At 41.4% G+C, this 27,178-nt stretch overlaps 2 protein-coding genes across 5 annotated transcripts; one reads left to right on the plus strand and one right to left on the minus strand.

The window, feature by feature from the left end:
* Positions 1-84: 84 nt before the first annotated feature.
* Positions 85-16,857, minus strand: uso1 (USO1 vesicle transport factor). Of its 4 annotated transcripts, XM_029259054.1 has the most exons (27): positions 16,618-16,857; positions 15,497-15,583; positions 14,665-14,729; positions 14,221-14,297; positions 14,015-14,026; positions 12,991-13,091; positions 12,768-12,870; positions 12,005-12,060; positions 11,709-11,829; positions 11,442-11,620; positions 11,050-11,190; positions 10,693-10,781; positions 10,412-10,566; positions 9,551-9,756; positions 9,226-9,246; positions 8,820-8,834; positions 6,593-6,703; positions 6,223-6,341; positions 5,125-5,306; positions 4,891-5,012; positions 4,612-4,750; positions 4,364-4,506; positions 4,083-4,148; positions 3,250-3,348; positions 3,061-3,156; positions 2,249-2,464; positions 86-2,025 (listed from the first exon to the last, which is right to left on the minus strand). In XM_029259054.1, the coding sequence occupies exons 1-27, from the start codon at positions 16,681-16,683 to the stop codon at positions 1,906-1,908; spliced, it is 2,907 nt and encodes a 968-aa protein (XP_029114887.1). In that variant the 5' UTR covers positions 16,684-16,857; the 3' UTR covers positions 86-1,905. The 4 variants fall into 4 exon arrangements, with proteins under 4 accessions (XP_018591533.1, XP_018591534.1, XP_029114887.1 ...); XM_018736017.2 differs by lacking the exons at positions 8,820-8,834; positions 9,226-9,246 and having other exon boundaries at positions 85-2,025; positions 4,349-4,506; XM_029259053.1 differs by lacking the exons at positions 8,820-8,834; positions 9,226-9,246 and having other exon boundaries at positions 87-2,025.
* Positions 16,858-18,499: 1,642 nt separating this feature from the next.
* g3bp2a (G3BP stress granule assembly factor 2a) lies at positions 18,500-26,945 on the plus strand. The gene is made up of 13 exons (XM_018735614.1): positions 18,500-18,705; positions 20,480-20,600; positions 20,721-20,802; positions 21,143-21,316; positions 21,617-21,704; positions 21,844-21,955; positions 22,160-22,337; positions 22,486-22,584; positions 22,770-22,872; positions 22,968-23,021; positions 23,099-23,227; positions 23,317-23,435; positions 24,167-26,945. Exons 2-13 carry the CDS (start codon positions 20,506-20,508, stop codon positions 24,452-24,454), a joined length of 1,521 nt encoding a protein of 506 aa, XP_018591130.1. The 5' UTR covers positions 18,500-18,705; positions 20,480-20,505; the 3' UTR covers positions 24,455-26,945.
* Positions 26,946-27,178: the final 233 nt, after the last annotated feature.

Raw genomic sequence — 27,178 nt, forward strand, 5'->3', positions numbered from 1 at the left:
ATTAAAACGGACTTTCTTGCTTCTTAAAATTCTTTAAAAAAACTGTCAAATCAATATGAAAATTTTTTTAAAAGCAAGCAGTCACTATTCGACTACTTGGGTCCGAACACATCACAACTAGTGCGATGGGTGCAATGTGACAACCCGTCCAATTTACTGAATAACTTAAAACAATTAACAGCTCAGCTGGAACAAAAGCCAACACACACAGCAAGCCATGATGACCAAGACTGAGAATCCCTGGTCTAGAAGAAGGGTGGTGAGTTAATGCCCTCAAAGAGATGGGAGTGACCTGGTTACCAGGTAGCAAAGACACAGGAGAATACACATGACCCATGTGTGTTAGGGTCAGGTAGGGTGTAACCTGAGGGTGCACGACAGCTATATCTCCATAATCATATGACGTAAAAAGCTGGAAAAACCAACCTGTTCATCCAAATCCTACCCTACTGGGTGAAGCAGATGTAGTAACAAGCTGCATTACAAACTCTTAAAGAGACACATAAATCATGTTAGTCAAACAAATTTATGCACAGAACAAAGAAATGATGCCACTGTTTTGTGATCGGTTCAATAGAAATCTAAAGGTGGTAGAAAGAAAGTCACAAAATACAACATTCTGCAGATATAGTCAACTAACGGAGGCAGAAAACTGAACGTGCTGCATTAGTGTTATGGCACTGGAAAAGTGGTGTTTAGTTGCTTCAGTAATCCATTCAAGGTCACCTGTACAAAACAGCAGGGATGGGGATTCATGGCTGATGGCTGAATGAAAGTCATCACAATAGAACTGTGATACTGATTCAGGCTAAGTATTATTACCTATTCTTTTGCTCCTTTTAACATTAATTTCCAAACAGATATAAACCATAAGAAAGTGAAAAGCTGATCCCTGCTCCTCCATCTTCTAACCATATCATACTATGCAGGTAACCTTCTAGTGACGCTCACTCAACTGTTCAAAGATTTGACATCTCACACAAGCAATGTTCCGAGCACCTTCAGCACACCTGCCGTTTACTGAAACCTGTAAAGATGAGCAGGCGGAGAGCAGAGTGTCTTCATGCTACATTACACATATCACCAGCATCCTGGCAGCAGCATCAGGTGAAAGGTACTTCCGCTTCCACACTTCTACAGGGTGAATCCCTTTGAGACTTGGTTCAACTTTTTTTTAAAGCTGCAAATGAATTTAAATATTCACATTTCTTTTACCTACTTGTATTTTCTTTTATTTCCAGGTGGCTTACATGCCGATAAATTACACAAAAAAAATTTGATTCTGAATACCTGACTAGGAAGAGACTTGCAAAAATATTTTTTTTTCTCTTGCAATTGCCAACACTAGCAAATCATCGCCACGGCAGCATGGGAGTACTCAGGTCAGGCCGAGTAGCATCGACTTCACAAACATCAGTCAGAGCATACATACTAAAATGCTGGAGAGGGAAGGGAGAAGGCACGCCTTAATTTGGGTCGGACCGTCGTCCTGTGCTGTCGGGGCGCTCAGGGTTCACCTAGCGCCACCCCCAGCCGAGGGTACCTCGACCCTACCTGCCTCCCAGGTTTGGAAACTGAAGCAGCAACATTGCTCAGCCACACAAAGCACCCCCTGTTAACCACAAATTGCATATTGGAATTGTTTTTAAAAAGCTTTTGACATCTTGTCTAATGGAACTGAGATGGACAAAACTGTGCCACTTTTGGCGCTATTCGTTGTGCAGCTGGAAAACTGGCTGCTATCTGGCCGCTTTAAAACCTAGAAATTAAAACTAAACTGTGGTGAGCAATATGAGTGTTCAATGTTTCGAAGAAATTAAAGATTTAACTTAAGACCTAACCCTTACATGTTTTAATTAATAAATGGGGCAATTTAAGTCTTTCTCCAGAGGTAAAAGTTCCTGTCTATTCATTATCTTCCTCATCTTCCTCATCCTCATCTTCCTCATCCTCCTCCTCGTCGTCGTCATCATCATCATCATCATCAAATTGGTCCTTGGAATCCAAATCATCTTCATCTTCAATCTGTACAGAGACAGTTATATGGCAACTGTAAATTAAATAATTTTACAGATTTCATTTCCTAACAATCATTTCATACAGATTGAAAACTAATAACTTCATTACACTGATTACGTCCCATATTTACCAGTATTTAACTAAAAAAGCAGTACATGCCAAAAAAATGCACGCTCTCTTGGTGAGCTCTAGCGGTATAATGAGCAATACTGGACCAAGGAACACGTACCGTCTCGCCCAGGTCCTTTAACTTCTGCTTCAAGGCCATGATCTTTTGGTCTTGGTCGGCCAGAAGCACAAGCAGCTCGTCCTGCTCCTTTTTGGACTCGACCACCTCATTCTGCAGCTTGTCTTTCTCTGTCTGCAGAATAGCCACCGTACTGTTGGCAGAAGCCAGCTGCTGCTCCAGGCTGGCCCTGGACTCTAACAAGGCCTTCACTTCCTCCTGCATCACAGAGAGAACACTGCTCATTTGTTGGGCGGCTGCCATTAAGAGTGCTATACATGCTGTACCTGTGCAGCAGTATGACTGGAAGCACACAAGGTGTCAGGTAGGTAAAAATAAGTGCTTCAACTCCCAGAAATTCCCTGAAATTGCATCTTTACAAACATACTTAACATCAACTACCCAGCCACCCATTATCAATAACCGCGTTTCAAGTGCATGGCTATAGTAATTCAGTGCCTATCCCAGAAGTAGGGCATGAAGAAAGATACACCCTGGACAGGACACCAGTGCACTTCAGGGAAATCACATGGAAAGACCACTAGGGCAATATGGAGACCAGTTCAACCAAAAGCACATGCCTTTAGACTATGGGAGGAAACCAGAGCACTCAAAAGAAATCCACACAGATTGAGCTGAATTCAAATCCATGACGACCTGGATTTAAAACCACAGTGGCTTTGTTACTTAACCTGGACTGCTTCAGTAAATTATCCAGCCATATGAAGCAATAAATGCAGAAGACTGCTGGACAACTGTAGTGTGTACTGTAAAGATACAGTAGTAGATATACAGTGTTGGCAGGTGGAACCCACCTTCAGCCTCTCGACTTCCCCAGTCTGTGTTGAGAGCCGACTCTCTAGTTCACCCATTTTGGCTTCGTTTCCAGCGCTTTGGCCAGTACAAATATCCTAGAGATAATCAAAACCTTGAACATACACTTGCACTTATTCTTCCGTTTTTAAGCTTGGCTAGATGAGCAAAAACAACAAAGGCAAGCGTACCCCGGGCACCGTCTTCCTCAGAAGGTCCTGTTTCTCAGCACGTAGCTGGCTAATCTCTGCAGACTGCGACTGTGTCTGACCTCTCAGCATCTCCAGCTCCTGTGTCAAAGATCACAACATACACTGAGACAAAAAGCACTTTGCAATAACCAAGAGGGTAAACTGCACACAGACAGTCAGGCAGACAGATAAATAAATACATACAACAAAATAGTGACAAAAACACTGGAATGAATAAATATAAAAAAAAAAAAAACACACAAAGCTAAATATCACATTAGAACAAAGGTAAAATTGTGAAAAAAAATAAAAGTATTACAGGAAACTCAGTAGGATCCTGACTGTGACAGGACTCATTACAGAGCCTAAGTGCTGCTCGCAGGAATAACCTCAGGTGGCTCCTCGGAACAGCACTACTGGACCAGTCTATTGCTGAAGGTGCTCCTCTGTTTAGCCAGGGTGACGTGCAGATGGTTCAAGTCATTGTCCACGGTGAAGAGGAGTGTGTTTACAAACCTTCTATGTCCTGCTTCCTCCAGAAAGTCCAGCCAAAATCCCAGGTTCACTAGTTTATTCACACTGTAGGCATCCCAGTCAATGGAGACTGGTCAGTACCCTAGCACACATGTGCAGATAGACTGAAGAGTGGGCCCACTACAACAGACTGGTAGAATATCTGCAACAATGAGCTGTGTGCTCTAAAGGACATGAGTCTCCTCAGAAATTCAAGGCAACTACTCCTTCTTGTAAGGAGAGTCAGGGTTGCTAGATCAGCGTCAAACCCCTTTTAGCCGCTAGTCATAAAATTCAAGTTTTTTTTGCTTCTTTTTTACCTTGAGGATCTCTGCACTGTCCGAAGGTCCTGCTGAGCCCTCCACTGCCTGAGTGCCTTCTGACTTCTATGTGAAAACAAAGTGACAATGTTATTACCACAATCCATGCTAACTAGCGAGCGATGCCAGAAAGCCGTTTTATTTAAAACACTAACATCTGGAAATTATTTCAGCTTTGTTTAGGTGGAAGTCAATAAAATACCCCTCTATGTTCTAATGACCCATAACACCAGCTCTAACCTACTGGTGATATACAGGAGACGCACCTGCCGCACACTCACCAAGCTGGTGATAAGCGTGTCCTTGTCTGCCAGCTGTGTCTGCAGCTCCGCGTTCTGTCTGCGCAGCTCCTCCAGCTCCTCCAGTTGCAGGCCATTCACATGGGCTCCTTCAGCCTGGCCACTCGACTGCTGGTTATCTTTTCCTGCAGGGACAGGGGCAGCAGTGGGAATCACAAATGAGGCAGAGCAAGGGTGCATTTCATCGTTAAAGACATCTCCCAATCCCTTAACACTGAGGTCAGCCATACCAAGCTTTATTTTGAGGACGTTGTACTGGTCTTTGTGCTGCTGAATCTGCGACATCTGCTGCGCTATTGTTGTCTGCATCTGTTCATTCTGAGACGTCAAGGCGGACACCTTCTCCTTCAGCTCTTTGATCTCTGTGTCCTGCAAAGGTTGACACATGCATGTCACAGCAGCGCAGCAAGGACATGATACAACAGCCAGAAAGCAGCAAAAAGCTGGCGCAGCCACCTGGTGGGTGAGGGTGTTGTGGTGGGTCATGTACCAGACACAGGGAAGCCTACCTGCTCCCTGATCAGCTCCTTGTACTGGGTCACAATGCTGTCATGCTGTTCTAGGGTCTTCTTTACCTCCTCTTCCTTCTTCTCCTCTTCGCTGGACTTGTGCACTGTTTTTGTAATAACGCCTGTGCAAGGAGTGAAACACATACATACACGTTACTCAACATGTAACAGAAATGATGTACTCCAACTCAGTGGTTCTCTCATCCTGTGGGACTGGATGGAGCATGTTCTGACCTTCCAGCTCCTTCACCAGCTTGGTGAACTCATGGTCGAATAGCATCTGTTCCGGACTGGAAAAGGAGGGCTGTGGTTTCTGGGCGGCACGGGAGTAGAGCTCATGCTTAGTGATGAAGCCCAGCTTCTCAACAAAGTTCTCCTTCCCGATTCGCCGCTCGATCAGCTGCTTCAGCTTCTCTCTGCGGGACGTTGGATGGCACACATCAGCCAAGTGTTAAACAAAATAGATAACACAGTTTGTAAAATGGGACACTGTCTGAGCTGAAAGAGATGGACAATCTCACTAGTTGAGATTTTTTTTTTTTTTTTGAGCACCACTGAAACGCAAACCAACATATCTTTGCAGAGAAGGTGTAGAATCTGTCAGTACACTGGCTTCTTACCTTAAACAACTGGGATCAAAAGTGCGTTCACAAGAATATTTGTTTGTAAATTCAAAGTAATCTTTACCGTTTAATCAAAGACAGTTTAAACTATGCAATGCTGTTGTACGTCCTTTTATAATGGGTTAAATTCTATACAGAACCTTACAAAAAGCTGTAATAAAATACTTTCAAGAATATTGCTTAACTTTCAACAACACTACACTTTAAAATGACAATCCTCTCCACAAACCTCCGTTGTGCCAATTGTTCAAACTCATCACATAAACATACGTAACGTACATATCGTTATTGATCCAATACTCGGGAATGTCACACATAAGCTATAAACACCGTGGAAGTGAAATGAAAGCAGTTACACACATTCTGTTTAGGTCCACTTTTCTGCCAACTAAGAGCTAATTGCTGAAATGCAGGTCACCTTTGTTTCACAACAAATATTTAAAAAAAAAAAAAAAAAAAAAAAACCCATTCGGTAAAGGAAAAACAGCAAATATACACAAACATGAAGACATATTTTCCGAAATTCGTAACTTCTACATTTGTGACACTACAAGCCAGTGTACCTTAATAATAAATACTTAGGGGCAATCAAAAAAAAGAGGCAGGTCTTTTTGCCCGTGACACTTCCCCTCCAGTTCTGTCACAGCTAGACTGTCTACAGTGTGGTAAACATTCTTGTAGGCCAATCATAAGGGGAGCTCTTGCGTACTTGGTGTAGTTCTCCAGGGAGTTGTCGTTGTAGTAGATGCAGATTCCCAGCAGCAGAGCACACAGGCCCTGCACCAGTCGCTCGTCCTCACCAAGGTTCTCAGAGATCTGGGCCGTCAGCTGTGGGGCGGGGCTTAAGGAAACGCAACCAGAATTTACTCTACTATTGTCACCAATCTCCTACAGGTTCGTCTTCATCTGTAGTCTCCTTGGGGCAGGATTTTACCACATTTGAAGCTTGTAGTTCAAGATGTGTGCCTAGTACTTTTTATTTGATATTCCAAGAAAAATAATACACCTGTGTATCAAGGAACTGCTCTTCCTTTGGCACAGCAAGACAGACCGGTCTGTTCAGAATAAAGGAAGGATACAAAGGGGACGTTGTCCTGGTTGTGCAGGAAGTGTGTGACGGCAATGGGGCAACTGCTAATCCAGGTGCAGAGAAGCATCAGTAGCCCAACCCTGGTCTGGACCTTGCTGCCCTGCAGGCAAGTGGACAGGTGGACAAACAAGTGGACAATCTGAAGTCAGTCCTCTCAACCCATCCCACCTGCACCTAACGCAGACATGTCCATCTGGGAGGGGAGGTAGGGAGTGTGGAAATCTCACAACCCTCAACCAACAGGAGGGATGTCACAGACTGACTGGCTGAAATACAGCATCCAATAATGAATAGAGCTGTAGCAGCTGGACAGATTTAACATTTGTCCCTTGATCACATGCTAACGTGAGTCCGTGAAATGTCCCCCGAAAATTAAAATTTTGACTTGATAATTTGACCCACCTGCAAAACCAGAGCATTGGGTGTTGTGTTATACATGAACTGTTACATTAAAACTGTCACCAAAGTAGCAGGTGAACACAGCATCCCATAAAGGAGAAGTGATACATCCCTCAGTGCCCCATTAAGTTCACACAGTGGGTCAAAGTTGTATGTGATCTAACTTCCAACCTTAATAAGCCAACAAAATTAATGTACAGTTTGTATTAAAGAGGTGTCGTTTTTAAGGAGCTGTTGACTGACACTGCTGAACACAAAGACTTTGAAACCACAATGTTCTCTGCCAGTTCAACTGAGCAGATGAATCTAAATAGACTGTCTAGACTGCGGAGGCTAATTAACAAGACTGACAAATCATAAGTAACAATTGCAGCTCATAATGCTTAGTTTACACTACCTGATATTTCTACTACATGCTGATTTTGTTGGCTTTGTTTAAAACAATGTAAAAGACTGGAAATAACTGTATTAGATATCAAACAGCAGCCCTATAGGAGTCTAGACTCCGATAAGAGAAGCTTCTCATGTTTTTGTTTTTAAATTTAAAAAAAAAAACAATTTAAGAAAAGCCTGGCTGCAAACATTAATATCACCATATAAATGACAGGAAGACACTGCACTACTGCACACCATTAGTAATGAATATTGTTAATTCCATATCCCACCATTTAACATGAGAAAAGGAGCACATGGTAAGTTTAATAGAGGTAGTGAAGGAGATCAGTCTGTTGCTCACCAAACCCAAACACAACAACCTTGACTGTCTGGATTCTGAAGTTTGGCTTTAAATGACAAAGGTTACTAAGCAACAAAATGTGTGCCTCATCCACTGCAGTTTTAATACTCCTTTTAGTAATATTTGCTGCTCCACGAATCCAAGACCACTATGAAAAGCCATGTGAAATGAAATAATGGTTATTTAACAATATAGCCTACAGAGGTGGTTGTGTCTTCTGATGCCATTAAAAAAAAAAAACTACAAAGCTGAAGTCTTTGAGAGGGGAGGCTGTGACATTTCTCCAAAATAGAAAAATGATCAAGCCCTTTACTTTATTTAACCATAAAAACATAGGACTCCATAAGAGCTTCTCTTATGAGAACAATAAAGGCTAATATGCAACATCCCAGTGCTGTTGCACTCCTCATTTTTAATGCTGAGTACATCACTAACTTTTTGTCTTACCATTTAAAGGACCTATGACACATTTTTCATCATAAAATAATGTATTGGCACTGGGGAAAGGACTGCAACGGTTATATACAATTCATTTTGTATTACTAAAATTGCTCTAGGTCCTAATGTGCTTCATAGAGCTCATTCTCATTTTAAATGACAGTACTCGTTTGTAGGCAGGGCCAGGACTATGTTCTAGAAATGTATACAGAAACTTTTTGCTGGATCACCAGAACATATATCCACAACTGCTAAACAATCATTTAAGAAGTACAGTAATATTATTTACTATTAATAAATATCAATCAATCAGTGTTTCAGAAAAATTGACAAGTGTGTCATAGGCACTTCAAGGTATTCAGTTTCATAAATTTCAAAGAGGTGGAATAAGCCAAATGTCAAAGGCTAGACTACTGTCATGTATGGTTGGTGAGCCAGACAGCAGTTGGGGGAACTGCCGCACTCTGCACATAGCGTCGTTCCACAGGCATGTTCAGAGCAAAGCGGCACGCAGACCTTGTTCCGCAGTAATATGCAGAGGATGGCAGGACAAAAGTAAAGTATCATTCCAAATGAAAAAATAATGCGGAAACAAACATAATGTGTAGCTAATTCTAAAAATGTCCTTAAAAATGGTCTTCACCTTTTCTGATTTTGTCTCCAAGGGTGAGGTTAAGCAAAATGTAAATGAATAAAAGTAAAGAAATTATTAAATACATCACACCTGATCACAAATACTGGCCACAAAAATTTAAGATTGAATTTCTAGTGTGAGAGGTTAGAGTTCCTTTACCAGGAGCGCCACCTAGAGGACAGCAGGGGTACAACAGCAGCCTTAAGATTCATCTCCACAGAACCAAAAGGGAGTAGGTCTGCGGTGCCGCCCACAGCACAACACGCAAGGGGTGAGGAAGGGCTGACTGTCGCAGTCAACAACATGATGAGGGAAATCAGCACACAGAGGGGTGGAAGGGAAGCCAAAACCCCAACAGGGAGCAACCCGCAGCTGCCAAGCAAATGCTTACTGCACTGGCCACACAGCTACTTACCCTCCGGTCAATCTTATCGCCCTGCGAATCATAACGCAACACATTTAAATCTATCTGAAACAAACATTAGCTAACTACGACAACATGGATTTCCCCACGTTTAAAAGCAGGCTGGCATCAGAATGGTACAATTGGGATGAATAACTTTTTACTAATATAGTGCTCTTGCTCAAAAAAACAAAGATCTGGTTTTCAAAACACCTCAAAAACTTATGCGCCATAAAATTGATAATGCTATATGTTACATGTTCACCGCCCCGCGTTGTAAAATCAAGCAGGACAATAAGCAATAGTGAGACATATTTGTGCGTAACTGGTGTGTTACCTGGGACAGGATGTTAGTGCATTGCTGCAGCAGTGACACAGGGGGGTTGCCCAGACTGGTGGCCAGCTGCACCCGCAGCAGCTGCTCCTTCTGGGTGGGGTTGTCCTGCAGGGCATGGGCAAGCGCCACTGCTGCACACCAGTTGGACAGCGAGTCAGCCGAGAACAGGCCTCCGCACAGCAGCTGGCCCGCCGAGATAGAGTTGGCTGTGGGGCAGCAGTAAGGATGTCAGACACCAGGCCTAGGAATTACAGGACTCTAATGGGCAAATCTTACTATTATTTATTCAATTATCACACTTTTTTCCCCAAAGTGACTTACAATGTGAGTACATGCACTACACACTACTAATACACATACAACTTTTGGCCATTCACACACCATCAAATCAGGGCAAGTACCTTGATCAACTGTATTACAGCAAGAAGAAGATTCAAATTCATGACATCGCTAACCACTACACCACCTGCCGCCTCCAACAGCTTTATAAAAACTCAATGAAAAAGTATAGTACTGATACGTAATACAGACCACACATTTACCAAAAAAAAAAAAAAAAAACAAAAAAAAACAGCAGTACTGGGTTACAGCAACACAGACTTTGAACATACATCCATATATTAAAAAGGGAGGAAAAGGTTACAATATTTCACAGGTGTGATCACATAGCACTATTTAAGAAGTTCCAGAAGGGTGTTCAGACTTAAGAATTCAAGTGAATTATCATACTGCTCAAATGTTTAACTTTCTTTTGCAAGAAAACATAGAAACACAACTTTTAATATATATATACAGTATATATTAAAAAAACATAAATGCTTCCACCCACTTGACTCCACTGTGCAGAGCAGAGGTACTCACCATCGATTGTGGATGGCAGCAACGTGGCCACAATCTCTCCTTGTCCCTTCTGGTTCTTGTACAGGAAGCACTGGAAGCAGTAGAGGACAGCACAGCGCAGCACAAATGGCTGCCGCTCGTTGACCATAGACATCAGGAGAACCACGATTGCAGGCCTGAAAACAAGGCGAGAAAGAGGGATGAGGAAATGCTACAGCTCCCCCCTCCCACAAAGTAGGACTCTGAACACACGGGTGGATAGCTTTGTTCCAGCTCAAAGCACATAAGTATATGTTCCTGACCTTGGGGGGTTGGAGGGCGCATTGACCGACGCAAAGTAGTCCTGGTTGACCTGTGATCCACGAATTACCTCCGACACAGTGTTAATGGTCTGGAGAGGGAAGAGATCCAGCTCCCTTAAGTGATGCCCTAAACCTTGTTCCAAGAGCATGTGTGAGGCCTTTCAAGGTTATGCCTTCCAAAATAACCTGAGGCTCAAAACATGTACTGGATATTTACAAAATCATCAAGGGTTGAGAGGAAGTACAAAATAGATTTTACCGAGCTCATGTATACTGGAAAAAACAGAATCATTAGTCCATAAGGACTGTGCCTTGGTAAGAATATGAAGTGATGTGCTAGCCAAAAAGAAGCAGTACCTCGGTGAGAATGTCGGCAGGAACGCCAGTGGCCATCAAAATGGTGCAGAGCTGCTGCAGAAGACCACATTGGTACATGGACTTCTGGCAGCTGCTGGTCGCCCCTGGGGAGTTGACTGGAGAAACCAGCACGCGAACAAGCTGCACGAGTGCCAAGAGAGAGGAGGCAACCAGAGATCAGAATTAGAAAACAAACATGTCATCAAAGAAGGAGGATTCAGAGCCACGTCATTTAATTACAAACCATGAAATCTACAACCAAGATAATGCATTAATATAATTTGAGACAATTCACAAGGTCATGTGAAAAGTCTGAAAGCATTTAAAAAAAATAAATAAATAAAAAAAAAAAAGTACAAGGAAAACCTCTCAAGTTGAGACCAATGACTCACCTGCAGCATGAGATGGAGATTGGTGACCTTCTGGGCTGACCAGCCCGAGTTGTCATCCCCTACTTCAAACCACGGCCTCATACGCTGGATGTAGGAGCCCTCCTTGAAGAAATTCTGGTTAGAGCTGTTGTTCTTGAGGAGGTTCAGCAACAGTAGCAGGCAATCTTCCACCACAATTCCTGCAAAGCAATGTTACAGTAGATGTTAAAGAAATGAAATTATCCACTAGAAAACTTTTTGATGCTCAAAACAAGCAATACTACTCACCTCCATCACTGGTACCCTCCTCTGTGATAATATCAAGAAGTCTTTCAAAGGCATTTTCAAAAGCAACTATTTTCTGAATGGCTGCATTTCCTTTTGTCAATTGTTGCAGCAGCAACAGGCCCTTCAAGAAAAAGCAATGATGAAGAACACACAGCACAGAAATATGGCTCAAGGCTTTATGTCAAAAAGACAAAAAAAGATATGAACATATATTACATGACAGTCTCATCCTCTTAGGAGAGTACAAAAATCAAGTTAAAGACAAGGCATGATGGTAGCAGATGTGTTAAACTTACATCATTTCGAATAACTTCTCTGGAATCAGCTAAAAGATCCATCAATCTGGAAACACCTACATGAAAAACAATATCCCTTATAAAAAATTCATATTCTCACAGACACACACACACATTTTCTAAACCGCTTGTCCCATTCGGGGTTGCGGGGAGCCAGAGCCCAACCTGGCAACACAGGACGTAAGGCTGGGGGGGGGGGGGGGGACAAAATTCGTATTCATGAATATCATATTGTTGAAAAAACAGCCGCAGACAAACAATTTAAGTTCCTTTACACAAGTTGTCAAGTGAATAAATAATTACATTTATTAATTTTGCTGATGTTTTTCTCCAAAGTGATTTACAATGCAATGTTAAGACTATAATTATCACAAGCTTACAATCATTTACCCATTTATACAGCTGGGTAACTACTGGAACAATTTTAGGGTAAGTACCTTGCTCAAGGGTACTTACAGCCGGAGGTGGGGATCGAACCTGCGACCTTTAGATCCAAAAGCAGCAGCACTAACCACTATGCTACCAGCTGCCGCCAATAATGTCATATTTGATTAGTATAATCTGAAGGCTCTCCCTTTTTAACAGCTAAAAAATTCCACTTCTGTGCATAAAAATAACATTTCTGTGCAGTTATACCAGTCAGGCACCTGCTCAATGATCCCTGAATATATTGTCCAAGAACTCAAGTCCCTGAACGATAAACCTGGCTTTAACATATGGAACAGAAAGAGAACATGGAAGCAGAGAAAGTAGGGAGCGGTACCCATTGGGCTGACGAGGATGATCCCCTGCACCTGAGCACACTGGTTCTTCAGCAAGGCAGTGAGAAGCTTCACCCCTGGCCATCGCACATGGAAGTCAAACTCCTAGCAGAGCCACAAACCACATTAACATGTAGCTATGCAGCAGGACACAAGTGCGAGGAAGCACAAACGCAGCTGCTGTCATCTTCCTTTTGAACAGGAAAGAACGGTCCAAATGCTTACCTCCAAGAGAGTGAGAAGGAGTGTCACATTTTCCGAATCCTTGATATAAATTTCAGTGAACTGAACGCCAAGGTCATCTCCCTGCTTCTGTGAGTTCTCGTCTACAAAAAGAAAAAAAAAAAACAAAGAAACAAAGAAAAAACAAGGGAGGGGAACAAACAATACTAAAATAGAAGGGGGACAAGAACATGAATTCCAGAGTGCTGAGGAGCCTTCAGCAGGAGGATACTTTGGAGACAAAAGTGAAGGATAACAGAGAAGGGTAGATAAAGGACTAAAACCACACTGCAGGTGCTAAACAGCATGCTTGGACTAAGGTGAGGTCGTCAACATGGCAAACAAACCTAAAACTATACACAGATTTTGGAAACTCAGTTCCTCTGTTTGCTAGTATTATTCTGCAGCAGGGCACAAATCAAATGAACTCATGAACTAGGAGAACTCAGATGGTCATATCATTTGTTCACCGAAAGCTAGTGCTGCAGTAGTGTGCAAAATCACTTTGATAAGTTGACAGCAAAGCCCCTCTCCTATTCCTGATGCTGGTGGCCTTTCCAGCCTTTTACTATCAAGGTTCCTCCGCTACCTCCCTAACAGGACATTATTCTGGTCTAGTCTGCCCTTTTGCTTTCCAAACCTGGAGGAGCCTCCATCTGTGAAGATGAAAGGAAAATTAATTCCCTCTCACTCGATACTTTGCTTTCAGCTGATCACACGGCAACAGAAGGGAAACAGAGGAGAAGGTCCCAGGGGTCTGTCAAAGCAGTCATAGGTTCAGGGCACAGAGCTGAACATTGAGGACACCAACTTATAGCAGGTTCGGTCACTGTGAGATGCCATTATGTCCTTTCCGAAGACTAGGAAATCAGCGCTAAAATAACCCTGGACTTAAAACAATGGTAAAGCCAGACAATGATGTTTGTTATTGCATGTGTATCTGTTTAATGTAAAAGGTCTGCCTCTTTTTAGCAAGCACTAGTGGCTTCTGGTTAAAGGGGGACATGCATGAGTAGGTATGTTTTACCTTCTGATTCATCTGTAGAGTTAAACATGGGAAACAAGAGAAGAAAGCGCAGATCAGAAAAACCACAATCATTAAGATGTGAATTTAATTAACTCAGAGTAGAGAATCTGAAAAGGTTTTAAAAAAAAAAGGTACACCCAACTTCAAAGTTAAACTCGTAGAAATAAGACATTTTTTAGAAGTATTAACAGGGCATATCAATATACCTTGTTCCTCTTCTTCATCATTGGAAATAATATTGTACAGCGTATCCAGGGTATACCCGATGATTTCAGAGTCCGAGCTGTCAGAAGACAAGGAAAAAGAGGTCTCAGAACTTTTGGAAATGTATTGATTCTACCAAGCAAGACATACCATACAGATTCCTGTCATGTTGTCACAAACAAAACTTAACAGTTCAGGAAACACATTTAGGATGTTGCAATTACTGTTAAACTGTTGAAGCTGAAGTCTTTACCTTGGTAGAATCTTATAACATGCTCAGATCAAAGAAAAAAATTTCCCTTTTGTAATAGTACACTTAAATTAGTATACTTTTCCCATCCATTTTTTTTCCTGGTGCAAAAGAACATTTTTTTTTACAGTTGGGAAGATTCCTTACTACATCACACAAAAGAATTCAGAAAAACTGATGCATGACATCATCATACCTGTCAGTCTTTAGTATGTGAACCAAATGACCCATTGCCTGTGTGCCAACATCTAGTCGGTACTTCTGCAAAAAAAAGGATTCAATGACATTTGTTTAAGAAACAAAAACTAGCATGACAGTTTAGGGTAGAACCCCTCAGCAGCCAATGAAATACCAAGTTTTACAGAACAACACTTGCACGAAGTACACTAGCATTAATTCTACAGGTATCATTTAAAGCTGTTAGCGATACAAAGGGTCTAGCCTTCCAAGAGAGCACATATATTCACATGAACAGCTTCCAGTTAGCAATCATTCTGCAAATGCAGCAAAAAATCCTAATATTTACATTTACTCATTTAGCAGATGCTTTTCTCCAAAGTGAAGTACATCTCATAGAAAATACAGTGTGCATTACATTTGCAGAAAAAGACATAGATGCAGACATGTGATTCTTAAGTGCTGTATCTTTATTTCTACCATATGAACCAATGTTCAGCACACGAGTAGCTGCATAAAACTTTCAAAACATCCACGATTCCTAATCACCTTCCTAGTAATAAAAATTTTTGAGATACATATAAACATTTACATTACATTATGTTACTAACAACCTAGCAGGTCAAGTATCAGGTGAAAGGTGTTATTGCTGAGAGAATGTCAAATGATACCCTAAACTGAAGATTCACTAGAAGAAACAGGCCCTCTGTTTAAGACTACCAAGCCCTAATTTATAAAGAAAAATAAATGTTGAGTCAAACACACACAAAAAAATAAATAAATAAATAATGAGATGGGCATCAACGAACTGATTCATCTTATTGACACACAAGATGTCACAGCATCTGTACCTTTGACAGTGACTTCAGAGCACGGACTGCATCCCTGCGATCCTCCAGGAGGGTAGAAGATGCCACCCGATCACAGAGTTTCTGAATCTGTTCAGCAACGATAATGGCAACATCTCTCAATAGTCTCAACAAATAGCTGCTCAGTGGAAGGGGGGACAAAACACTAATCTGAATTCCAATCTAATTACAGAAAGTGAGTCAACTGTATGGGCCAAGTGTGGAACAAATTGCTTTAACAGCCCATACAAAAGATGACCATTTTATTAATTTGTTGACTGCTTGAAATGTGTTGTGTGGATACAATGTTGTAAAGAGCAGTGACCCAGCATGGACACATCCTCTTCTTTCCTTAATGGGGGTATTACCGACCAACCTCTTGTGATTCCCATTATATAGGGGGGAAAAAATATTGAAAACAATGAACATTTTTATGCAAGATGTGGAAAAAAAACGACCAAGTCAACAGCAACCCTACTGAACCGATGGTGAACAGATAGTTAACAAAACTGACTGCAAGACAGTTATAATAAATACCAGTTTTCTGCTTTGCTCTGAAGTGCAAATCCCTCAGTGGAAATGTAAGTAGTTTGGCAACAAATCCCTATCACAGTATTTAAAGTGCAAAGCACTATTTCGCAAACAGAGCTCGCTTAGGACATCGTCTTAAAAGTTAAAGTGATCTGTCCAGCTGTGTGGGTTTTGATACATCTCGAGACCTCGCCCCCCGACCACTGGGCCACAGGTTGCAATTATGTTTCACAGTTGAGTTGTGATCATGTTGGACCATGATTTAATGAGCTCCAGAAGGGTGTCCAGACATTCCGAAATTCTTCTGAACTCTCATTCAGATCAAATGATTATTTTTTTTCCAAGAATTTCTTGAAGAAAAAGAAAATTTTGGTCATGCTTAAGCCAACGGTTAACTAACGTGAGGAATAGGCCAATTACACCTTTCCTTAGTACTACTAATAATGGGGCCCTCCTACTGCTAAAGCATGGACACACTACCTTCCAACGGGTCGTCAATAAATACAGTTAAATGAGAGTAAGAGGGAGGAGGGCAAAAACAAGAGGGGGAAAAAGCCACAGGACTAATCAGTCAGTGTCACGATGAAACCCACCGTCTCTGCACCCGAGGGCTGCGGCCCCGCTGGCTGACCGCCTATCACTCCCCTGAAGAAATTCATCCTCTAGGGCTCCCACCTGGTAGAGTCTTACAGCTTGTGTATGGTATAATTAAATATATATATATATATCTATATTAAAAACTATTCAGGGCTGCCAAGTCTACGGGTCGTTTTCGGGGAGCCTGTTGTTTTTGCCTTCTCCGCTGAAGCTCCTCCACCAACCCCGGAAGTGCAAAAACGGCGCGTACTACGCATGCGCGAAGACGTGGCGAAACGTGGCCGACCAAAGACTGGAAACGTGCGCACTTAAAGGGGCAGCGCCGAAATTGGGCAACCCGCAGCATTCAGCATTACTGTACCTCGCGTTTGATATACAGAGAGAGAAGAAGGCTAAAAAGAAAAAATGAAGACTAGCAAGTAGCATATCGGTATATATGTGTCATATAATATATAAAAAGTCATCCATGAGTGATGGGACTAAGGGGTTTCCCCCCCAGTATTCAATGAAGTCTAATATATCCCCCCCAGTACTTGTGTATGACTTCACTGACTACAATTACTAATATATTCTGGTTCCCAAAATACCTAGGAAGTTGCTACACTACTGGGTCAATTAGTGTTAGTCAGGCAAAGCAATGATAAGATATCCTTTACATCAGCCATCTCTGAGATGTTTATAATTTGGCTGATTTTCTATAATATGTGTTTTTTCGGATTTTCCTTCATTAATTTATTCACCATTTACATTGTCTGCAATACACTGCACATTTTAAACAATGGGAAGTGAGGAAAGCTGAATTTTAAGAAATTTTACTAAATCTCATTCAACTCCCAGAGTCAGGCCAGTGAACCTGGAGGTCATCTTATGGACTTGGCTAACTGATATTTTTCTCACGAGAAAAACACATAAAAATTTCATGAAAATGTAATTAATTACATGCATACTAAGTAATCTGCAACTTCAGGTTTTCACTGATTCAATAAAACCAAAATAGTAAGGCCATAACTATGGGAAGCAGTGCAACTGGAGAATGTAATGTACTTTTACTGCATTCATGATCTGTATATCATTAATAGATGTGTCAAAATAAACAAAATGGTATTTTAGTCTATGGAACCAACACTATGATTGAAGTTCCTCCAGGATGGGTTTCCTCCCCTCAGACAGGCAGCTGATTCCACATGCGCTGGTGTCTATACAGAAACTAGTCAGAGTCCTATTTACTCATAAAGCTGGTGGAGAGGAACTCTCGGGTCCACGACAGGAAACCAAGACTTGATGGCCAAGAACTTCAGGGTCATGAGATCAATAAGAGAACAGGAGCCCCAACTCAAGATGAAGACTATGCAAGAGATGTGTTGCAGAGGCCAAAGGAAGCTTCAAGGAGGACACAATCAGGCAAGGACATCTGAATTTCTTCATCTGGGGAGTAACAGGGAAGATGCTAGGAGTTCCACTGAAAACCACAGAGAAGCATAACAGCAAACATGTGCTGGGAAATTTTGGGATCCCTAAGATTACACAGCAATTTTCTACTCCAGAAGTTAAATTTTAACCTTTGCATCTTCCTCTGCTGCATTTACTCCATTAGTTCAGTCGAGTGCCTGCAATTAAGGTTGGAGATTGTGATACAAAAAAAAAAATTACAGAAGACAACATCTGTAGATTCTGCGAGACCCGAACATCAAATCATACAGACCTCGTTTGCAGCAAAATATAAAACATAAAATTAATTATTTTAAAAAAAAATGTCTAACGGGCGGGAAAACATGTTCTCGTGCCCTGCCTCTCTCTGTACGTTTCTCGAAGTCGGTTCCTGATTGGCCGGTCAGGCGTGACGTGGGGTTGCCGGCCCAGGACCGCAGGGGTGAAAGAATAAAACATCTCCAGTTGCTTTAAACAGGAGCTGCAGGAAGGAACGTGACGCCCCCCCGCGAAGGTGTAAAATACGTAAACACATAAACAACTGGTTTTCGAAGCGCCACTTTTCAGAATACAACAAAGATATTGCGTTAGAGGTGCTGTCTTTGCCTGTTCGTGTTGGATTTCTAGCAGTGTTCATTTCGGGAGTGTTTCAGACGGTAAGGCATGATGATGTATGTTTCGCAGAAAAAATTACCTCAGGTTTTTGAAAAACGAGCTTTGTTTGTACAGTGCTGTGTTTGTGATATGAATAACTTCCCCATGATGTGACTGTTAATGTTTTTTTTACACGTTTACGTACATAGCTATCTTGTGATTGTTTAGGCCCAGATGATTTGAAGGTTTTCTTTGTTTCACACGATCCGGTTTGTGAATATCATGTGAACTGCAACTTACTGGCTCCGCTATTTTTATTTTTGACAGTTTGAGGTAATTAAATTATCATCATGCTTCCGATCGAGATGGCTTTGTTTTCTGTTTAACTAAGTGTCCGGCTGATCGATCGAAGCAAAAGACACAACTGGCTAAATCAACAAATTATAATATAATAAGGTCAAATTGTGAAGTGTTTCGTAGTGTTAAGCGAATAAAAGGAATTGTTTTAGGCGAAGCCTCTCCGATTGCTGCTGCTACTACTGCTAGCTAGCTGTGTAGCTCAATCTTAAAATTTCGACTTATTTTTTTAAAATCGAACCCAGTTTGCTCGTATCTTTTTTTTTTTTTTTTTTTTGTTCCCCTTCAGTTTTTGTCGGTGTCAATGTTTTTATTTTTTTTTTTTTTCTCTCTAATAAAATGGTCAGTCAGTCGGCGGAAAAACGACGACGCCATAAAAAAAAAACCCGGCGCCATGGAAACTCGGTCGGTTTTACACCAACCAATAATTGGTCCAATTCGTCTAAATTATTAATTGTTTTATCCGTAGCTTTGGGTTTCAGATGGCATAGTCCTCAACGATGGTCATATTTTATAATCTTTGCTAAGAGAGAACCATCGACCTGGGTTCCACATCCTTTTTTTTCCTTGTTGTAAGGCCTCGGTTAGGTTCGTCCTGAATCTGGACACCCTAGCGTTTTTAAAATGTGTATACATATATATTTTATATCGTTTTGATGGAGATGTTTGGCTTACTCGTTCTATTAAGCCTGCAGACCACGAGTGACCCAGGGACCATAGGTTTACCCTGTCTTGATGGGGGGAGGGGGTCTTGCCATTGACAGTCTCTCCAGTTTGGCCCATCACGTTAGTCAAAAAAATGTTAAAAATTAAACCTTTTATCTCAGTCCTACAATGCAATGAATGCTTCTTATTGAGCCTAACTTCATTGCAGCTTTTCTGTGACAAGTCCCCCTGAGAATGCTGAAGGATCATAACTAAAGTTACCATTTCTGTCTTTAAATGTCAGTAATTCCTGCTGAAGTATAGCAGGGTAGAAAGTATGTATTGACAGCATTTCCTTGATGGGGGGGGGGTGAGGAGTTTCCTTCTCTTTGCTTACATGGTACTTTAGTCTCTGCATTTGATCTGCAGAAGCTCTTCTTCCCATCTGATACTAGGTTTTGGGCATTTGCCATTTTCCATTTGTACTCCTATTTTATGTACTTGGGAGTTTTGCCTAGTAGAATGCCTCAGGTGCAAATTACAGCATGGAATTGAATGATGTCTTCTAAAATGTACAAATTTGTCATCATTGAATTTGAGAACTAGGTCAGTTTCTAGAATTGTCAATATTGTACACTTAAGTTGGCTGGATAAGTAAATATCAAGCAATACTTGGCATCAAGCTCATGACTTTACTCCACTTTCCATAATAGGCACTTTAAGACTGCTTTTGTTGTTTTTGATTGGCACACCAGAAAATGGCCATTTCACATTAGAGTAACTGAGCAAATGTTCTATAAAAGTTATAATTTAGGCTTTTTCTTTTTTCTTCAGCATTTAAAGCATTTCCTACCAAAGAAATGGTGATGGAGAAGCCAAGTCCCCTGCTTGTTGGGCGGGAGTTTGTGAGGCAGTATTACACACTTTTAAACAAAGCACCTGACTTCCTGCACAGGTAATGGTCAAGACAGGGGCTGCAGTGTCTCACCTTTGGAGTGAAAGCTTTTTTTTCCCCTCTGCGTCTTGTTTCCTGGAGTTATGTTAACGATCTTGATGATGCCAAACTGTCTTTCAGATTCTATGGCAGGAACTCCTCTTATGTACACGGAGGACAAGATGCTAACGGAAAGTTGGCGGAGGCAGTCTATGGTCAAGCCGTATGTATCCAGTAAACCTTTTCTGTATTTACTGCACAGCACGTGCAAGACCTCATCTTGAAGACTTCGTGCAGGCAGCACAGAAACTGAAATGTACTCGGAATAAAGATGACTTGCTAGATTTCTGATTAGTGAAAAAAAGTGACAGTCATTAAGAAGCAAAGCTCTCGCAGTAGACTGGGTAACATGCAGAGTTTGATAAAATTCCCTACTGACATGACTGGCTTTTTGTCTGGTCTGAGTATGTGTAGAAAGGTAACTTGCTTTACCTGCAAGGCTTGTTCTGGAGAAAGCAGAACTGCTTTTGGGATAATTGGTTTCTCTCTGTCACATCTTTTAGGAGATCCACAAGAAAGTGATGTCACTGCAGTTTAGCGAATGCCACACAAAGATTCGACACGTAGATGCCCATGCCACCCTGAATGATGGAGTGGTAGTCCAGGTGATGGGGGAGCTCTCTAACAATGGGCAGCCCATGAGGAAGTTTATGCAGACCTTTGTGCTTGCCCCTGAGGTATGTTGACTTTTGCCTTTGGTTTTCACATTGTCACTTCCCAGTATTGTGCCATGATACTATGTAAAACAGTTTTGATACCAACTTTTACACACTACTACATATGCACGCTTAATATAATAAATAATAAATTGTAACAATTTATTTGATCTTTTTTTAGTGCTGGCATACCTCAACACTGTAGCTAATTAAGTATATTTAGCAGCTGTATCTAATTTGTATACACCAAAGTGATACTTTGGGCAGTTTATGGTTTTTCCTTTTGTCCAGAAATCTCATTCTGCCTCCTCCATTTTATAGGGTTCTGTGGCAAACAAGTTCTATGTGCACAATGATATTTTTCGATATCAGGATGAGGTGTTCGGAGATTCAGAAACTGAGCTTGAAGGTAAACCCCTGATACGATGCTGCTGAATCCTAAACACTGGCTGTGTACTTGGCAAAATGTCACTGTAGCTATAACTTGTCAATTCACAAGTTCCTATTACTTATTGGTTCATTTAACTATTGATTCATGGCTTTTGAAGAGTCAGAAGAAGAGGCTGAGGAAGACCAGGAGGAGAGGCAAGAGTCTCCTGAAGTTGTGCAGGACAGTCCCAACAGTAGCAGCAGCACCTACTATGAGTCTCATCCTGTAACGTGAGTCTTAGCGCATAAAGACGAAAAGGAATAGAAATTGACTACCTGCTAAGTGTGTCTGTATTAAATTTTCAGTGTGATGTAGCTAGATGTGTAATCTCAGGTAACTGTTAGTGGGGAGGATCCAATGCTGTAAGCTTCATTTGCTGTTTTTTGACACAAAGTACTGTTAGACTACATGTCTATGAAATAATTTTACTTCAGAAATGGTGTGGAAGAGTCCTTGGAGGAACATGCTCCAGAGCCAGAACCAGACCCAGAACCAGAGCAGAAGTCTGAGGATTCAAAACCTGAAATTGAGAAGGTTGCTGAGGAGTCTGAGGAGAAAGCACCTTCCCCTGTGCCTGTGGAGACACCACCCAGCACTGAGGAACCCCCTAAGGTCAGAGACCAAGTGCTGGGATGCAGCATATAGAGGCATTTTGCCTGGACTCCACAATATGGGCACTGTGTTAAATGCCCTCTTGAGCAGACTATTTGAATGTGATGTGATGGCATGTTTGAATCATGTGGCACTGTACTTCCTGCAGAAATTCTCCTGGGCGTCTGTAACCAGTAAAAATCTGCCACCCAGTGGAACGATGCCTTCAGGAATCCCTCCCCATGTTGTGAAAGCTTCAAGCTCACAGGTATTGTAACCCCACCCCCCTGTCTCACAGCTTTTTTCATCTTCTCTGAAGATGAGTCCTCTGGCAAGGGAAATGGTAAATTTTGCATGGAAAATGGTTATAAAATAAGTGAAAACATCCAATTAAGGAATATTTCAGAATACTCTTCTCAAGTGTCATGTTCTGTTACATCTTGTCCTTTACAGCCCAGGGCAGAGATCAAGCAGGACTCGCAGGCCACCACCCTCAGGGTTCGAGACCAACGCACACGAGAGAGACCTGGTTTTGTTCCACGAGGACCCAGGCCTGGTAAATGTTTTCCCTCTCCCCCTTTTTTATCTCTTGGTTTGCTTCGCTTCACTTGTTTGTCAGCATTGCCATATTGAATTATTGTTCAACTTCAGATGGTGTGGCACCTGAATCTCAGTCAGGCAGAACTTATTTCAGCTTCAACAAAGGTAAGTGACATGCTCAGACTTTGTAAGTGCATGAGGTTTTGAAACCTAAATTTACTGACACACTTCTATATTTTTAGGGAGAGGTGACTCAGAGTCTGGTGAAATGGACACCAGGAGGATTATGCGGTACCCTGACAGTCATCAGCTCTTTGTTGGGAACCTGCCTCATGACATAGATGAAAATGAGCTCAAGGAATTCTTCATGAGTATGTGAAATTGTCATAGAACCAAATGCCCTCCCTACCCCATGAGCATGTAAAGTTTACAGTGGTTTATACCTGGGATTTCCCTGCAGCTTTTGGAAATGTTGTTGAGCTGCGGATTAACACCAAAGGAGTTGGTGGCAAGCTGCCAAACTTTGGCTTTGTTGTGTTTGATGACTCTGACCCTGTGCAACGGATCCTGGGGGCAAAGGTAGGAATGGCTGTTAATTATCGCCTCCATCCATTGGGGTGACAGTGGTGTGCATGCATCTTTTTTGGTGACAATTCCAGTTTTAACATTTAAACTACTTTTGGCCACATCATCCATAGGAGTTGATGGGTTAGTTATATTTGTATCTGTGTAAATGTGATTTTTCTGGGTAGTTCAGTCAGATCTTTTTTCCTTGCCGTGACATTTGGCAAGGGATATTACTGTTCTCTTCGCTTGTGACAGGTATCACACATTTCATTCTGTGCGCTGAATAGGAATCGTGGTGTCTGCCTGCTGTGGCCTACTTTTTATACATAATTTTACAACAAAAACAATGACTAACAGTGGGAAAGCACTATTCATAGGTATTGGAAGCTATTAAACCTATATCCACCTGTATTGTATTGTAGTGATACAACATTGTTCCTAGTTTGGCGGGGGAGGGGGGGAGGTGATGAGCTTAGCTATCTTATGATGGTTACAGCTGTTCTGCACTCCAAAGCATCTGGGTTAGGCTACCTGGTCCTGCTGCATCACTCCTGATCAAGATGCATTTTCTTTGTACAGTAAAATAACTTACAGTACAAGTGAATGAGTAGCTTAGTATACAAACCAGGTTGTAAAGCACATTTGAGAAAAGCTTCAACCTTTTCAAATAGAAAATTCTTTTGCTACTTCTGTTCTTCCATTAAAAGGGTACATTTTGACACTGTTTACATTGTTGTCCACAGCCAGTCATGTTCCGTGGTGAGGTACGACTGAACGTGGAAGAGAAAAAGACCCGAGCTCTGCGTGAGAGGGAGAACCGGAATGGAGGTGGCCCAGATGACCGTCGGGACCTGCGTCGCACTGAGAGGGGCCCCGGGGGTCCGAGGGGCATTGTGGGTAGTGGAATGATGCGTGACCGAGATGGAAGGGGTCCCCCTCCCAGGGGAATCATGGCTACTAAACCAGGCCTGGGCTCAGGGAGAGGAGGCAGTCAGGCTGGAGAGAACCGCTTGGCCAACCAACGCCGCTGAAGGCTTACCCCGTACAGTTTGGAATTAGTACTACTCATCTTTTCCATTCAAGTTAAATCAACTTTTTTTTTTTTTTTTTTTGGGCTCCCCTTTCTTTTGGCTTTTGAATGTGACACAGCCTGTCAAGTGTCTTTCCTCTTTTGATGTGAAACAGACATGTATGTGTTAAACAAGCTTTTGGCTTAATGTTCTCATCTAGTTTTTCAAGATTTCTCAAACCAACTCAGAAAAAATCTGCAATGTGAAATAAGGGACTGATACTTAACTTTACTGATACAGCCCATCATTTGGAGAAGATGAATTTGTTTGCCTCAAGGTACTTTTGTGACTGCTTCAAGAATTCCTCCTGCATATTAGTGACCCATTACTGTTTGAAACGAGGTGCAAGTTTTGTGTAACTGGAAAAGGTTACCTTTATTTTCTTATGAACATTGCTTAAAACAAGTTACATTAATGCACTCATCAATATGCACTAATCAGTACAATGTAATAGTACGTTGACATCCTTGGGATGGATTGAGAGAACATGCTAAATGTTCTTCATTTTGGTGAGGCTGATCTGGACTTCAGCTTGCTGTGACCAATTTTTTTTTTTTTTTTTTTAATTTTTTTATTCCCCTCCTCTTGCCCACCCTCCCTTTTTTGATCCTTATCTATGCTTCAGTTATTGCTGGAAAGGGAACAAGGGTTTTTTATTTTTTAAAAAAGAGCAATTCTGGACTTAAAAACCGATAAGCTGAACACTGGTGCAGCGGAGGTGGCGTCTCCCTTTCGTCATTGCTCGCAAACAGTTTTGTTTTCCGTCCTGCCCCTTTTCAGAAGCTGGGATGGAATTTGAAAGGGCAGAGCACAGTAATAAACACACAGCAACATCAGTTTACTGTCTTTTGTTTTCTTTACTGTAACATAAAGCATAATGGTGCCTTCTGTGATGTCCTCCTAGTCTTGTAAGTCTGTGAGGAGGTGGTTATCTGTCAGTGGAGATGCCACAGTCTTTGAAGACCTTTGCAATATCTATGGGGACAGTGTTGCTGGTGTATCTCATCACCCAAATCTTGTAATTTATTTCATGTTCCAGAATCATTTTTATACAAGAGTTTTATAGTGTGCATTTCTGGTTCATAAGACAAAAGGTGCCTGAATAAACTTTTTTTTTTTTTTTTTTGGGGTCAACTGTTGATCACTTTGACAAAGTGTTATGGTCTTACATGAATTTAATGTTCAAAATCTTAGATTTAAAAGCTTATGTAGAATGAACTTTTGTTAAATTAAAACATGCTCCTACCCCAAAATGCAAGTTCTTCTGAGGAGCTATATAGTCAACATTTAGGTCATATCTTTGGGGGGGGTGGAGTTGCACTTTATGTAAAGCCATGGGCTTATAACTACGTGAATACAGAAGAAAAATATGGCTGAACATGGTAAAGTGAGGGGAAAATAAGGACACGATTTACAGAATTATAGACGGGATGAACTTAATGAACCTTGGACTGACCGAACTCTGCAGACTGTCCAAATTGTCACTGTGCAACATAAATTATTGAAATGGCTGCAAAACCAATTAAACATTTTTGTTATGTGTTCCTCTGGGGTTTTGCCACAGATTATTCTGTGTCTATCTTTAACTACTTTTTTTTGCACTACCAAAATTGACTCCAGTGTAGTGCATTTTTTGGTCTTCCTTTGTCTCACCCTGTACTAATTTCCTTTATTTTGCTTCTGTGGTTGTATTGAACTGTTGCAAGGTTTGCTTTTAAAAATCTTTTGCACCCTGAAATATTCAGGATTTTATTTTGAGTTTATGTAGCTTTCTTCCCCCCCCTCCCTTTCCTGTCAGATGCCTAGTGGTTTTCTTCAAACTTCTTAAAGCCACTTCAGTGCTCGGCTGGATTCGAATTTGCTGTCCTGTGGGCTGTGTCTTCACTCTCCTGTGGTTTTATACCTCTTGTGTGATCAGCATTCAGGATCATGTAGAACTGCAGTCCTCTGTCTGTTTGGATGCCTAAAATGTGTCACAGAACTCTGTGTGTGGGACAATGGTTCTGTCAAGGGGAAACAGAGTGAATGAGCCGTGTCCCAGCTTGCATGGAAAAACTGCAACATCTTGGTACTGAAAATCTGAAATGGCAAAAAAAAAATCAAAATTTCTGCTTAGACTTAGGAGTTACTGTTTTATACTTGACTGCAAAGTTTACGTGCTGATGTGTGATTTACACACCCTTTTCTCAGCTCCCTGCAAGTTTAAAAAAAAAAAAAAACTAAAAAAGGCTGTGAAACTGTTTTTGGTTTACCCCATGTTGAAAATGTATCCCAAGTCATTCCAGTCCTCTTTCTGTGAGTCTATATTAACTACTCTCATAGGTTTTGCAGTTGTGGTAAAAAGCAGGTTACCATCTTCATTATTCTATATATATATATATTATATATTTTTTCCATCCAGATATGAACTGTATTTTAGGTGGAGCATTTCTTTTCCATTTTGAATGTGCTGGAGTAAACATACAATAAACTACTGATATCTGAGTAATCCGCTATTGTTTTCTTGTGACTGGTCAGAGCAGCATGCCTCACTCAACGTATTCCAATTATTTAAAAGAAAGTTTTGTCCTCTATTTAAAGCTACGGAAGCAGATACTTACAGTAACAATATAGTAAATACACCCTTGGTGGCAGTGTAGATCACTGAAACTAAGCAGATGCTTTCAGGAATGAATGTCTTGCTGA

The sequence above is a fragment of the Scleropages formosus genome, chromosome 16 (assembly GCF_900964775.1).
Source record: "Scleropages formosus chromosome 16, fSclFor1.1, whole genome shotgun sequence".
Taxonomy (NCBI): Eukaryota; Metazoa; Chordata; class Actinopteri; order Osteoglossiformes; family Osteoglossidae; genus Scleropages; species Scleropages formosus.

Coding starts and splice junctions, on each gene's coding strand:
- uso1 (XM_029259054.1), bottom strand. CDS start 16,683: ATGAATTTCTTCAGGGGAGTGATAGGCGGTCAGCCAGCGGGGCCGCAG. Junction 11,191..11,441: donor ATCTCCATCTCATGCTGCAG/GTGAGTCATTGG, acceptor GCACTCGTGCAG/CTTGTTCGCGTGCTGGTTTC. Junction 3,157..3,249: donor TGAGGAAGACGGTGCCCGGG/GTACGCTTGCCT, acceptor GATTATCTCTAG/GATATTTGTACTGGCCAAAG.
- g3bp2a (XM_018735614.1), top strand. CDS start 20,506: ATGGTGATGGAGAAGCCAAGTCCCCTGCTTGTTGGGCGGGAGTTTGTG. Junction 21,956..22,159: donor TATGAGTCTCATCCTGTAAC/GTGAGTCTTAGC, acceptor ATTTTACTTCAG/AAATGGTGTGGAAGAGTCCT. Junction 22,585..22,769: donor TGAAAGCTTCAAGCTCACAG/GTATTGTAACCC, acceptor TGTCCTTTACAG/CCCAGGGCAGAGATCAAGCA.